This window comes from Camelina sativa, chromosome 1 (genome assembly GCF_000633955.1).
Source record: "Camelina sativa cultivar DH55 chromosome 1, Cs, whole genome shotgun sequence".
Lineage (NCBI taxonomy): Eukaryota > Viridiplantae > Streptophyta > Magnoliopsida > Brassicales > Brassicaceae > Camelina > Camelina sativa.
Genome location: NC_025685.1, coordinates 18,572,931 through 18,587,714, shown reverse-complemented (window position 1 = coordinate 18,587,714; position 14,784 = coordinate 18,572,931). Strand labels below are relative to the sequence as shown.

At 33.6% G+C, this 14,784-nt stretch overlaps 4 protein-coding genes and 1 pseudogene across 4 annotated transcripts; all 5 read right to left on the bottom strand.

Annotated features, from left to right (window-relative positions):
* On the bottom strand, positions 1,813 to 2,861 carry LOC104709544 (annotated as a pseudogene).
* LOC109132187 lies at positions 6,994 to 7,638 on the bottom strand (the record flags this gene model as incomplete). The annotated part of the gene is made up of 1 exon (XM_019243332.1): positions 6,994 to 7,638. A coding segment is annotated over one exon (360 nt), but the record flags the coding sequence as incomplete, so codon positions are not given.
* Positions 9,693 to 10,872, bottom strand: LOC104793927. Its single transcript, XM_010520350.2, has 4 exons — positions 10,642 to 10,872; positions 10,483 to 10,564; positions 10,138 to 10,296; positions 9,693 to 10,049 (listed from the first exon to the last, which is right to left on the bottom strand). Exons 1-4 carry the CDS (start codon positions 10,831 to 10,833, stop codon positions 9,991 to 9,993), a joined length of 492 nt encoding a protein of 163 aa, XP_010518652.1. The 5' UTR covers positions 10,834 to 10,872; the 3' UTR covers positions 9,693 to 9,990.
* Positions 10,245 to 11,752, bottom strand: LOC104698674. The gene is made up of 3 exons (XM_010414090.2): positions 11,522 to 11,752; positions 11,177 to 11,444; positions 10,245 to 10,296 (listed from the first exon to the last, which is right to left on the bottom strand). Exons 1-2 carry the CDS (start codon positions 11,711 to 11,713, stop codon positions 11,307 to 11,309), a joined length of 330 nt encoding a protein of 109 aa, XP_010412392.1. The 5' UTR covers positions 11,714 to 11,752; the 3' UTR covers positions 10,245 to 10,296; positions 11,177 to 11,306.
* On the bottom strand, positions 12,238 to 13,824 carry LOC104793919 (fasciclin-like arabinogalactan protein 7). Its single transcript, XM_010520342.2, has 2 exons — positions 13,693 to 13,824; positions 12,238 to 13,200 (listed from the first exon to the last, which is right to left on the bottom strand). Exon 2 carries the CDS (start codon positions 13,179 to 13,181, stop codon positions 12,411 to 12,413), a length of 771 nt encoding a protein of 256 aa, XP_010518644.1. The 5' UTR covers positions 13,182 to 13,200; positions 13,693 to 13,824; the 3' UTR covers positions 12,238 to 12,410.

Here is a 14,784-nt window from a genome sequence, read left to right as displayed (position 1 = left end):
AATCTGGAAAGATAAAATAATGGATTGATGCTATGAAGGCTGAAATAGATTCGATCATAAGGAACAACACATGGGAGCTTGTAGACAGACCAGTTGGAGTTAAACTTATAGGAGTTAGATGGATCTATAAACTCAAAAGAAAGGCTGATGGTTCGGTGAATAAGTTTAAGGCGAGGTTAGTTGCAAAAGGATATGTGCAACAACAAGGCATAGACTTCGACGAGGTGTTTGCTCCGGTAGCAAGAGTCGAAACTATAAGGCTACTGATAGCACTTGCGGCAACAAGAGGTTGGGAGATTCACCACTTAGATGTGAAGACAGCTTTTCTCAATGGTGAGCTAAAGGAATTGGTCTATGTTACTCAACCTGAGGGGTTCGAGAAGAAGGGAGAAGAGGATCGAGTGTATAAGCTTCATAAAGCCTTGTACGGACTTCGTCAAGCTCTTAGAGCGTGGAATTTAAAGCTTGATCAAGTTCTTAAGGAAATGAACTTCAAGAAGTGTGTGAAGGAACCAACAATTTATCGCAAGAAAGAGGAGAAGGAGTTCTTGATTGTAGCTATCTATGTTGATGATCTGTTCGTTACAGGAACCTCACTCAGTATCATTAGACGGTTCAAGGAGGATATGTCAAGAAGATTTGAGATGTCGGATCTAGGAAAATTAACGTATTATCTTGGCATAGAAGTCATTCAAGGAACGAATGGAATAAGGATAAAACAAGAGGGATACGCTCAAGGAATCCTTATTGATGCAGGGATGGGTTCCTGCAACTCGACTCATGAACCGATGGAGCCGTGACTGAGTTTGTCGAAAGCAGAGAAAGAGAAAGAGATCGATGCAACTAGATACAAAAGAACTATAGGATGTTTGCGATATCTTCTTCATACAAGACCAGATTTGTCTTTTACAGTTGGAGTTCTTAGCCGCTATATGCAGAGTCCAAGAGTGTCTCACGGGCAAGCTATCAAACATGTCCTAAGGTATGTAAAGGGAACTACATGTTACAGTTTGTTTTTCAAGAAGGATGGATCAAGAAGGATCACCAGATACAGTGACAGCAGTCACAACATTGACATCGACGATGGAAGGAGCGCCACAGGACATGTTTTCTACTATGGCTCATCACCGATTACGTGGACAACACAGAAACAGCCGACTGTGGCATTGTCATCGTGCGAAGCAGAATTCATGGCCGCTACGAAAGCTGCCAAACAAGCAATATGGCTTAAAGAATTATTGAGTGAAATACTAAGTTTTCAAGGAGAGAAGATCCTACTTAGAGTTGATAATAAAGCAGCCATAGCTCTAACCAAGAACCCAGTTTTTCATGGGAGGACGAAGCATATGCTTGCCAAGTACCATTTCATTCGAGAGTATGTAGAGAATGATCAAATTGAAGTTGATCATGTGCCAGGAGAGGAGAAAAAAGCGAACATACTTACAAAACCTTTAGGTCGGATTAAATTCAAGGAAATGAGGAGTTTACTCGGAGTTGAGGAGATTAAGCTTCCGGAGTTCATGTTGGAATTACGGGGGAGAATGTTGGATAATTCCAACTTGTATTTGAATTTATCTCATTAAGAAGGTGCTTGAGGAGATAAGAGATAAGGATGCAAAAACAAGTGTTTTATAAGGAGGAGCTTATTAGATAAGGCTTTGTGTTGTAATCCTATTAGAATTAGGAGTTGTCTAATTCATTATAAATAGAGAGGTCAATAGAGATGTGTTCTGTGTGACTTGAGAGATTTAGTTTTTGAGAAGTTTTCTAAATCAATAGGAAAATATGTTCTTACTTTCAAGTTTTTCAATCCTATATAATCCACTGAGTTTCGTTTATGGAAAAATAGATTTTCTTAGGCCATTCTACTATACCTGTGGCAATATCTTTGTCGACGAAATAGATAGAATCACACTTGATTCCACAACCCAAATCTTCAAGAGAAAGAGCTACTGTAACCCCATGACCAAAACTCAACTTCTCATCTCCAATAGAATAAACTCTTTCCCACTTGAAACTCTCAAGATTCATCTTAAAGATGTAAAACAAAAGTGCCTCTTCATACAACACTTGCTTAAGGCTCAAGATGATCAGAACCTCACCTGATTCACGAATCGCTATCTTCCTCTTCCAAACGTATTCCCACTCTTGCTCAACGAAGTCAAAAGGATGTTTAAAGTAGGGGTTCTCGGAGTTTTTCTCTATGGGATAGTTTCCAGAGAAATCGAAAACCCTGATGAGATGATTAGCTGGGTACAGATAAAGCTTATCGCTCTGACAAGCCATGTCAAACAAAACCATACTTCCCCATTGTGATTCAGATTACACCACGAACCATCTGCTTTCTTGCATGTGAACAAGTAATGCTGTTTGAAAGTCCAACCAACCACATAATCACCCATTGTCTCGTTAACCCACAGCACCATGCACAGTCCTTCTTCAGATTTCAAGGTTACTTTCCCGCCACGTATTGGTGACTGCATTGATGGAAGATTGATCCTTGTCCGCGTTGACAAGTTAAAAATATATAATTTGAGATAAGGATCAACCATGAGGAGCCAGTTTCCGAAGCTAGCCATACAATAGCTATTGTGGGTGAGCCCTCCGAGTTTTACTATGCTTTCTTCTACGGTGGGAGAATCACCTAGGTGTATGATCCGCCTTGGACATGGGGGCTTGTTCGCGCATGTTTTCCACACTGAGTACCAATTCGAACAAACTCTTTTTGCTCGGTGTGAATCAACAGGGTTCCTTAAGGTTTCGAAGATCTTGCGCAAAACATCGGGGTAAAGGTTGGACCAATCGGCATATCTAGACACTCTTGGTCTCTTATTCTCCTTTCTCATCACGCCGTTCCCCATGTCTTCCTTCAGTCTACTTTATCGATCACACTAGCTAGGGTTTTTTGATTCTTAAGTCTTAACTAATGGGTTTTCCATTTATACATAAGGGTTTTTGGTTTCTCTTTTACTATATGGGCCTAACCGAAGTTAGTACGAGGCATTAATTTTGTTTTACTAAATGGTTTTATAACAAATTATAACATCAAAGTAATATACTAAAAGCTCTTATTGTACATCAATTTTTTAATATATACTAGATTGGGATCCGTGCTCCTGTGCAAGAGCACAGAGTTAAATTTTTTTTTCTATTATAATTTTAGAATAAAATATAATTTATATGATTATTTTTAACTTTTGAACATGTTTGGTGAAAGTTTTTTATTATGACCCGTGCTTAGGTAGATTTTATTTTCAACTGCACAATAAGATTTTTAAAATCACGATTAAGTGTGATAAATTGCCAAAATTTTATTCCTTTTTATGCCTAAGAGTATATTTTTATGCCTAACAGTATATATTTTGTAAGAATACATGGAATACTAAAGATTTTATTTAGAAAATTGTATAAATCATTGAAATATTCTCTTTAAGATGATTCTTTGGAATATTCTTAAGTGTATTCATATAGACCAATTCATCTATAACTTTTTTTTGTAACCAACCTATATTTAATCTATAACCTATTTTGTAACCAACTTATAAAAATTATATAGTTTAAAAAAAAAGTTGTGTACTTCCGTTTTATTATATAGGGGATGGACAATTCTTAGGTTCACGTGAACCACTCTTATTCACCCCCTAAAAATTATGGAAACAAATCTTAATTAAGGAAATAAATTATGTAGATAAATCAATTTTAAAATTATTAATTTAAATATTATATTACAGTTTTTAATTATTACATCTAAACCCTAACCATTTTTTATAAACCCAAACCGACATATAATTTTGTTTAATTGTAAAATCTAAATCCTAACCACTCTTTTATAAACCCAAACTGACATATAATTTTGTTTAATTGTAAAATCTAAACCCTAAACATTCTTTTATAAACCCAAACCGACATATAATTTTGTTTAATTGTAAAATCTAAACCTTAAACACTCTTTTGTAAACCCAAACCGACATATAATTTCATTTAATTGCAAAATCTAAACCCTAACCCTCTTTTGTAAACCAAAACCGACATAAAATTTTGTTTAATTATAAAATCTAAATCCTAACCATTCTTTATAAACCCAAACCGATATAAAAAATTTAAAATTACAAATTTAAACTATAATCCTCTTTTATAACCCAAACCGACATAATTTTCTTAATAAAAGATTTACATAATTTGTTTCCTTAATTTGTACTGTCTTTTATTTAAAATTTGGTTTTTTTTTTAATATGATATGACATGGGATATTGTTGTATTCTGATTGGTTAATTAAGAGAGGGTGAATGAGAGATATAACAATAATTTTCATAGGGGATATAACAAAAACTGACATCAACTATTGCATAAGCTTTGAATTGCAAGATGCATGATGCTGGAGGAGGATTAGTATTTTGGCATCGAAAAGGGTCAAATTGTTATGATTTTGATTTATACTTCTCATGTCACCAAAGCTGGTCTTTAGAGGATCAGTGCTCAATAGAAACACTTGGAGCCTTGTGGTTTTAGAGTTTATAATTTGTTGATCTGCATGTACTGTATTACTATTTCATGTGTAATTAACTAATGAGTTTCTTAACTTATGTGTTAGTGCGTTCATGTCGCTCAATTAGGTGTGTGGGCCTTATTTCGAATGTTCAAGACGCATCAGCACGTGTATAAATCTATAGAACAGGAACTACTGCCTACTGATTTGGAAGAGAGTCAAGAGAAGACGACGGCTACTTAATTTATGTGCCAAGAGATATCAATAAATCGAATAACCATTAGAATTCAGAAAATTCCTACATTCAGTAACCTCGCTAATAAGCAACTCCCTTAACAAACCACTGAATTTTATTATATTACAGGAATAAGAACATCTCTAAAGCTGAAAGACTGTATAGATATGTTAGAAATATTATTTTTAATAATTTTGTAAAAAATAAATAATTTAATTAATAAATAAATTGTTAAATAAGAATTTGACCAATTACATATAGCCAAGTGTCATATGGGTTTGGCGGATCTAGGGAGAAAAATAATATGGGGCACAAAAATTATATTATACTTTTAAAAAAAATATCCAGTAATAAATAACATAGAAAAGTATAAAAATTATGAGAAATAAATGCCTGTTAATGAATTCGAACCCTTGTCCTTCCAATTGATATGGGGCACTCTTACCAAATGAGCTAAGAAACTGATATTAATATTTCATCACTTAAATATAAAGGTGTATGGGGCATGTGCCCCACCTAGTGCACACGTAGATCCGCCCCTGGACTTATCAGCAGAATTCTCATGGCATTTTTAGTGGGAGTAACCGTGAATCGTTGTTCTGAGAATTGTTACTCAAAATTTTTAAGAAGGATTTGTATGAGCAACCCCTAGTGGCCTTGGTCTCAAAAATTCTCAAATACAGAGTTCTCTGAAGTTTTATTTTGAGAACCGTCTATGAAATTCTCTCCTGCTTTTTAATAAATTTTTAATTTTAATATATAAAAATACCATGAGAAACGCAAATGCTCTAATAGATTTTTTTAGGCCATGTGACTCTATTTGTAGCAATATTGAAGACGCCGCATTTTGATTTACGATTTTGATGATCTGGCTACAATTTATCATGATATATATAAAAACAAATATTTTGTTTCAAGTCAACCCACAATTTATCAAATCTTATTAAATTTTTTTCTTTGCTTTTTAACCCTACAATATAATGACCGCATGCATCAGTTAAGAAATGCCTATTTAGGTAAGAATTATTGTCATGTTGAAGTCTCCAAACCTGTTTGGCAACAATGACATGATCAAAGTATTGCAAAATCTGATTCCACACAATTCTTTAGACAATAAAATACCTATAAGGATTCCAATTCAAAAGTAATTAGATCATCAAGATAAAATATTGTGAAGAACATACACTTGATTAGAAGAATAAGTGGATCAAACTTAAGTATCTGCATTATGTCCTGACCAAAATAAACATTTCACTGACAGATGCATTACAAACAAAAAAGATAGGTTTTTATAAGAAATCCATTGGAAATTTTGATTTAAAATTCCATCAAAAATTTCTAGTTATAATTTTCAAAAATTTAGAATTGATAAACAAAAACCGTCAAAATCTAACGAGAATTAGCCATTTTCGACAAATTTGTCAGTAAAATTATAAACTGCTTTCTTGTAGTAAAGATTCTCTAACATAAGATAACGTCTTCATTGTCTTCATCATCATGATTTGGTTTGCCATTAGCCACCCCGAAGAGGTTACATATCCTATTGTCATGTGGTATGCATATGTCTAACCGTAATCTACACGGATATAATGGTTTAACTTTGGTATTTAATTATGAAAAGTTAGCAAATAAAAACGTCTTAGTTAATAGAAAATTCGACACCTGAGGCCTCGAGCACAATCTAGATTCTAGTTGTAAATTGACCAATCATTTTAAGAGAAAATTAACAAACGTCAATCGCAATAATGGGATATAACATAGATCGAACCGCACTGAGAACATCCTAATCCGAATATTATCAGTCGACATAACACAACAATTTTATTTTGTTTTAAATGAAATTGGCAGTGGCAATGATTATTTTAAAAGGGTCGGTTCATGCTGTGTCGCACTAAACGTGGACATGAGTATTTCCACATTGTACTCTCCGCGTTAGCAAAACTAAATTTTGACCATTCTCTAATCATTTATTATTGAATATTGACTTATAGTAAACAACTCGAACTGGAGAGTTATTTCATAATTAGAACTTAATATTATTACATATGTTATATTATATATATATTTTTATATATATGCACGTTTTAAAATTAATATATGGTTATGACATTGACACAACAAGGGTTTGCATGATATATACTATTCCGTTTCTTTGACAAAGATTAATCACTATCATTTATTTGGTGGATGAGATTTCCCTAATCAATAATAATACTATGTGGTCATAAATCATCTAACTCATCAACCATTAACAAATTCAAGAATCTCCAAGTTATGTGTATGTGGGTAGTTTTCTCACCACGAGTATAGCAGTTAAAATATCAAAAAGCAGATGTGTAAGTAAAAAACTCAAAAGAAAAAGTTAAAGATTCCTAACTAGGACATCTTCTTTACTCAACACAAGCCTCATGGACTCAAAAGAAAAAAAAAAAAAAACAAAACAAAAGTGAAAAGCATTTGTATATCTCACTAGATTCCCTAATATAAAAGCCATTAACACAAAACAAATGTGTCTTAAGTAGTTAAGTACTAGCTAATTAAGTTCGAGATATAATAATTACATTAAGAGAGCGTATCTCATGCCATCACAAACCATGAGATGGTTAACCTCCGACGAGACCCTACCGTAATCTCCCGACACCCACACACCATCTGTCTTGCTCACACGTGGAACCGCAAAACATGACATGATCGACAACGGGAACTTCATCATCACGCCGTTATTACTCCCGTCTTCTCCCCCGTGATCGCCGTCAACCGCCGTGGAAGGTAACGCGCTTTCATCCGCCACACGCGGGCTTTTTCGAAGATTTCGCAACAACTTGAGCATCTTTAATAAGTCTTGCTTCTTGTTCAAACTTTTGTTGTGGTACTTGGAGAGAGCAAATGAGTTTTGACGAAGGAGAAGAGAGGTTACTTAGAGGTATTTATTTGGTAAAAAGTGCAACTGGCCAATTAGGAAAATAAAAATTCATTTTTGTTTATTTGTTATCTACTCGTAGTGGTTGTGTTTATCATACAGTACTATTTTAGTTTTAATTTGCACTAAAAAGTTTTAGGACAAAAAAAAAAAGGGCAAATAGTGGAGATACAAACTTGGGGCTTCGCTTTAGGAACTGACCCCATGATTAACAGAGATGGTGGGGTCTTATTTTACTTGGGTATTATCTTTTTTTTTTTTTAAATATCGACAAGAAACAAAACTAAGTGGGATATGAATTTTTTTTTTAGGTTTCGAAAGGTGATTTTACACATCCCCTATATATTATATTATAAGAGAAGCATTATTCAGAAAAAGCTGACGTGTCGTTGTTAGAGAGCTCCATACCAAATTTATTATTCACCCTTAATATTCCATAAAATTACATAAAACTGTCACCGCTATATATATATATTTTTTGTCAACTGCTATTCTATTTATTTTTATACACAATATTTTACTCCTATAAATTCTAAAATTGGTAAATATTATTCAAAAATTGATAAATATTATCCCCTACATATTTTCAAAATTAAATTAATTTCACTATATATTGTAAAATAATAATATAACTATATTATAAGATGTAAAAAATATACATTTAAAATCATATCTTCAGAAATATAAATAATGATACCTTTCTAATAATTTTATAAAGCTCTAAGGTGAAAGAATCAAAGATCATTTGAAACTGGCTCAATGTTTATTTTTTTGCTAAAAACAATAACTATATTTGCCCAAAAAACATATGATCACCAATTAAAATGACATGAATATAATACTTTAATTTGGATAATTATATAGTTAAACATTATATAAAAATATGTAGTTATAGTGTTTTTACAGAAATCTTAAAATTTAGAAAATCCAGTCCAACGAAAATGAAAACAAGTAATAATATTATACCAATAGCTGAGATATATAGGGATCTAATGACCAATTAAAATTTATAAAATTCAGTGATATAATATCATAACTAAGACCAATTATGAAACAATTTTGCAATTTTATTTCTCCATCAATTACGGACACATATATTACTTAAAAAACTAATAATATCCAAATTAATAGAATTCTCCTTGATAATATACCTTTTCATATCTACTATATAAAATACTCGTGCTTTAAAATATGACACGTCAGCTTTTTCTCCAGAATGCTTCTCTTTTAATATACAGGGGATATGAATTACGAAGAATGGATTTTTTTAAGGTAAAAAGAAATTTAAACGTTGCAATCAGATAAATTAGACGGATTTGTTCGCTTGACAATTATACTTTTTAAAAAATTATGCAAAAATAATTTCGCACGTACGTGCGAGTTTGAATCTAGTATAATACAAGTAAAAAGTGCTTGTCCGATGGTCGCGTGATTGCGTGGTGATTTATATTTGGAACTTTGAAGTCTACCAAATATCTAGATTTGTTTGATATGATCCGAAAAATAGATCTATCGGGAATTGGATTTCTATAGTTCTCGATTTTATATACAATTTTATTATATTATAGTATTGATCAATACATATTATTTTGATTTTTATCACAAATGACTTGTTTGTGAAAAGGTAAATTAGTACTTCTTAAAATTTCTTAATACGTATATATGTTCTAAATTATATATATATATATGCAATTTACATATACATGAGCTAGTTTTTTTTTTTTTGGTCAACAAGTTAGTCATCTTTGATTATTTGCTCTTTTTCAAACGATTGGTCGGTGACTATTGAAAAAGATATTTATTTTGGGCGTTCTTAATATATTTTTGAAAAATCACCGGAAAAAAAAATCAAATCCAAAACCAAATCATACCGAATCATTTATGTCTTTTTTTAATAGTTTTAGTATGAAACCATTTTTGAAAAAAAAAAAAAAAAAAAAAAAAAAACCTAACAAATTACATATGGTTCTTTTAATCAAATAGATAAACCAAAACGAGAAGTCCCACCCTTACTTCTATGTTTTGAATTCCGTTACATCTGAGTCATGAGCTCATTTGTATTATTTTCTAGTTGGGAGTAAGAAAATTTCAAACATGTGTCGCATTGGCTCTTGTTTTGGCTCAAAACTTTTCATTAGTTACAAGTTACAAGCATAAATTTGAATAAAGTAAGAAAAATCTTATAAAAAGATAGAAAAACTAACCACTCTTACTAATAAACAATAGTACTACATTTAAATTTTTATTTCCAACCACTAATTATCACATCATAATAGCTGAGACTAAACTCTTAGTACTACAATAAGTGACCATTTGTTTCATCTATTACTGAGGTGGATATTATTAACATTAGCTTCGTGGAAGTCGCTCCAAGATTTGTATTTCGCCGGTAAGATGTTGGACAAGTTCTGTATTCCAAAGATTATAAGGCAAAGACAAAAGACTTAGAAACAAATAATAAAAAACCAAAGTCTTTTTGATTAAAAAGCTGAGTACCATTAGTATAATGACGGCAGTCATGAAAGCCAACTCTAAGATCAGTCTCCCATGAGTTATTAAACTCAATCGCCATTTCCATAGCATTCCCTTTAGATGATCCAACCATCCAACATCTTTGCCTTGGAACATTCTTCAGCCTTCTTTCAAGAACTACACCTATCCAACCAACAAAAAAAGTTTAAATCAGAATCTTGACTACATTTACACCTACTCTTTTCACCTTTTTTATCTACACAAAACTCTCCCCCATGATCAAAAAGATTCGTCGAAATCCCGAGAAAAAAAACTATCTGAATGATGAATCACAGATTACATTCGATATCATTGTCTGGGAATCAGAACCTGGAATCAAATTTCCTGACAAAACTGAGATTGCTGCTTCTATGCTCTCTGGATTACGTGGCTGAAAATCAAACACAACTACCTAGAGGTTCCACAAAACGGATTAGTTCAGAAACATTAACTCACTTTAGTGAAAGATACTGTAAAAGTCTCCTCTACCTCTTGACGAATAGGAGAAGAAGGTTTGATGAGGACCATAAAATGCTGTAGTTTCCAGAGGTTAAGTGAGTAAGCCATAGACATAATAAGCTGTGGTGGGCCAGGGGACGCTTTAAGCGGCACCGTTGCTACATAGACGGCATCACCGGTGGTGGTTGGTGTTGGTGACGGTGTGAAGAAGTGAGAGGCCATTGTTGTGTTGTGTTCCTCTGTTTCATGTAGATTCAAAGGTTATCTTCTTTATGGACCATTGATATTTTTCTTAAGTATCCTAACATGTGATGTGAGGTCATAATTTAATGATTTAGTGGTTTTTTACCGGAGATTAAATTGTAGAGACGAAATTAAACCTATTATTAAAACTCCAACCAAATAAATAACACAAAATCTCACATCAAAATTAATAACACGGTAAGGCTCTATAACATGCAGTTTGGCCAATCCTCTAGCTCTCTTTTGATCTCTTCTATTCCCCATGGAATTCATAATTTCGTTGCTTGGTGGGGAGTTGATTTTATTACNTCAAGAACTACACCTATCCAACCAACAAAAAAAGTTTAAATCAGAATCTTGACTACATTTACACCTACTCTTTTCACCTTTTTTATCTACACAAAACTCTCCCCCATGATCAAAAAGATTCGTCGAAATCCCGAGAAAAAAAACTATCTGAATGATGAATCACAGATTACATTCGATATCATTGTCTGGGAATCAGAACCTGGAATCAAATTTCCTGACAAAACTGAGATTGCTGCTTCTATGCTCTCTGGATTACGTGGCTGAAAATCAAACACAACTACCTAGAGGTTCCACAAAACGGATTAGTTCAGAAACATTAACTCACTTTAGTGAAAGATACTGTAAAAGTCTCCTCTACCTCTTGACGAATAGGAGAAGAAGGTTTGATGAGGACCATAAAATGCTGTAGTTTCCAGAGGTTAAGTGAGTAAGCCATAGACATAATAAGCTGTGGTGGGCCAGGGGACGCTTTAAGCGGCACCGTTGCTACATAGACGGCATCACCGGTGGTGGTTGGTGTTGGTGACGGTGTGAAGAAGTGAGAGGCCATTGTTGTGTTGTGTTCCTCTGTTTCATGTAGATTCAAAGGTTATCTTCTTTATGGACCATTGATATTTTTCTTAAGTATCCTAACATGTGATGTGAGGTCATAATTTAATGATTTAGTGGTTTTTTACCGGAGATTAAATTGTAGAGACGAAATTAAACCTATTATTAAAACTCCAACCAAATAAATAACACAAAATCTCACATCAAAATTAATAACACGGTAAGGCTCTATAACATGCAGTTTGGCCAATCCTCTAGCTCTCTTTTGATCTCTTCTATTCCCCATGGAATTCATAATTTCGTTGCTTGGTGGGGAGTTGATTTTATTACCCACACACATACCATGAATTCAAGGGCCTCCCATTGTCGCATTTGTAACCAAAGGGATTGCACTAAAAAAAAAAGTTTTGGTGACTTATCTTGAAATTATAATTTAGTGACTTATCTTGAAATTGTATCAAAGAGAATGAACTTTAAACCTCTTGGTATCATCTTAACTTGCAAATGAAGCAAAATCAACTAAAGAAAAGTAAAATAGAGGAACAATCTCAATTCACAACAATGGTAATGACGACAATAATAATGATTAAAATGTATAATAAAAAATGGGGTTCAAAAATCAAAAGACAATTGGGAATGATGTAATACAATCTTGACACTGTAACTTAAAACATACTCAATCTGCAAAAACCATTTGATCACAGTAACAATGCCACCAAACCGGAAACAACCATGGCGATTGGAGCAAGAGCCATCTTCTGTCCGGAGTTCTTGTGCGAGGACGTTGGTGAAGAAGCATTGGCTCCTTCAGAGTCAGCAGCGGAAGGCGAATCAGAAGGAGCACTGACGACAGGAGCAGGAGCTGGAGCCGGCATTGGAGGGACATCAGTACCAAAGATTGCTTCGGGTAGAAGCACACGGTTCACTTGGTAAACAGCCACAGGGTCAGTGGAGAAAACACTGCTGCTGACTTTAGTCCTGGTCCATAGAGAATCAATTCTAACCGTGCCTGAAACATCTGTGAATTTCAACGAGTATTGGCCACCAGCAAAGGTATTCACTGGACCAGACTGGCTCAAGTTCTTGAATTCGGAAAGGGAGTAGTAATGAGGCAGAGCGTGGAAGAGAAGAAGCTGTTTGAGCTGATCCTTTGTGAGATTGGACAAAGGAGGATTCTTCTGAGCCTTGAAAGCATCATCCTTGGGGACAAAGATCGTAACTCCTTCCTCGGTGTTGTTAGCTTGGTTTTGGAGGGTCTCAATGACTCCAGTTGAGAGAAGGTAGTCAAGGAACGTGTGGAAAGGACCAGCTACGCTTAAGAGCGCGGTGAGATTCACATTTTCCGGGGCTGGTGCTGGAGCTGGTGTTGGTGGCAGCATTGGAGCTGGAGGGCTTAAGGTTTTAGCAGATGCAGAGCAAACCATAAGCGCGACGACAGCGATAAAGATTGAGAATTGCATCTTTGCCATCGTTTCTTGACTCTTCCCACTGCATTTTCAAGAAAATGCAAATCAGGATTTCAAATTGAACAAAGAGATCGAATCTTAATCAAGAACCAATGAAAACACAGCAAGTGATTCTCAGATCCGGATCTGTTTTCAAGAACAAATGATCTTTTCTAAATCGAATTGAGTTCTTGAACTAAACCAATGTTGGTTAATTCAGATCTTGAAACTGTTTACTTCAACATTACTTAAAAACTGAGACTTTCTTTTTAGCTGGAGAAAAAGAAAACATCTCAAACCGACACAACAACAAACATAAAGACAGTAAAGAAGCATAAAGTTCACAAGACACAAGACACAAAATGCAGAAACTAGATCTGGATTGGATCAGACAAGAACTGAAACTTAAGACAGCAAGTGTGTACATGAGATTCATTCATGGAAGTAGTAAGTAGTTGCAATGACATTGTTGTAAGTACCGTAAAGTAGAAGAGAGAGGAAAGAGAGAGAGAGAGAGAGAGAGAGAAAATCTGACCTGAGCAGAGCAAAATAATGGTAAAAATGTGAGTTTCTTAGAAGATGAAGAGAGCAGAAGAGGAAGAAGAAGAGAAGGGTATTTAAAGAAAGGAAGAATATAATATTAAACGAAGGCTTTTAAAGACAGGCTGTGTTTGTGTTGCGGCACCGTCTGGCTCGGGTTGTATTGATTGTGTCGTGGTTTATGCCTAGTTCGTTATACAACTTCATAATCTTGTTTTTTTGCACACTCTTCTTGTAAATTTCATCTCATTTTTTTTTACCTTAAATGATTAGTGGGGTTTTTAGGTCTGTCTCAATCATTTAATTGTTGGTTTGTTTTTTCCTCTTATCATTTATGGTTGTTTTATTACTTGTTAAAGATATAATTTTTTTTCAACATTTTGCAATAAATTCAAATTCATTGGTTTTTTTTCTTGACTTGATTTATAGCCTAATTTTCCTCTTTTTATTTACGTAGTGCAAATTTTATAAATTAGTACGAAATATTATGTTGAACCCTATTATATTACGTGCATAAAATATATTCTCCACAACTGATTCATGTGAACTAATCTATATACTTGTTGGAAAAATAAGATTTAGAGCTTAATGGTTATACTCCCTCCGTTTCATAATATAAGATGTTTTAGAAAAGATTTAGGATGTTTTCAAGTTTCTACGCAACTTTTAGATTTATTAAATATTTTATATTATACCGTATTATTTTTTATTGGCTGATTTGTTAAAAGTAAACACTTCTTAATCTATATCTTTTTAGTTAAAACATCGTATATTATAAAACGGAGAGAGTATTATTCTGGTTTTTTGGTCACTGAAATTTCTATTTCACCCGTCCATATAATATTTTTTGGTTGGTGTAAACGTAACTGATGTAGTTATAAATGTTTCTACGTTAGATAAATCGATTTAAATGATTTATGTTTACCAAACGTTTTTGAGTAGTTAACTAAAGATGTTGTAATGGTTAAACATAATCTGAATTTGGATAGTGCAGTGGACATGATAATAGCATAAATTTACTAAATTACATATTGTGTGGCCTACAACTAATTATTGTACTTTCAAAAGTTTGTTTTTTTTTTTTAAT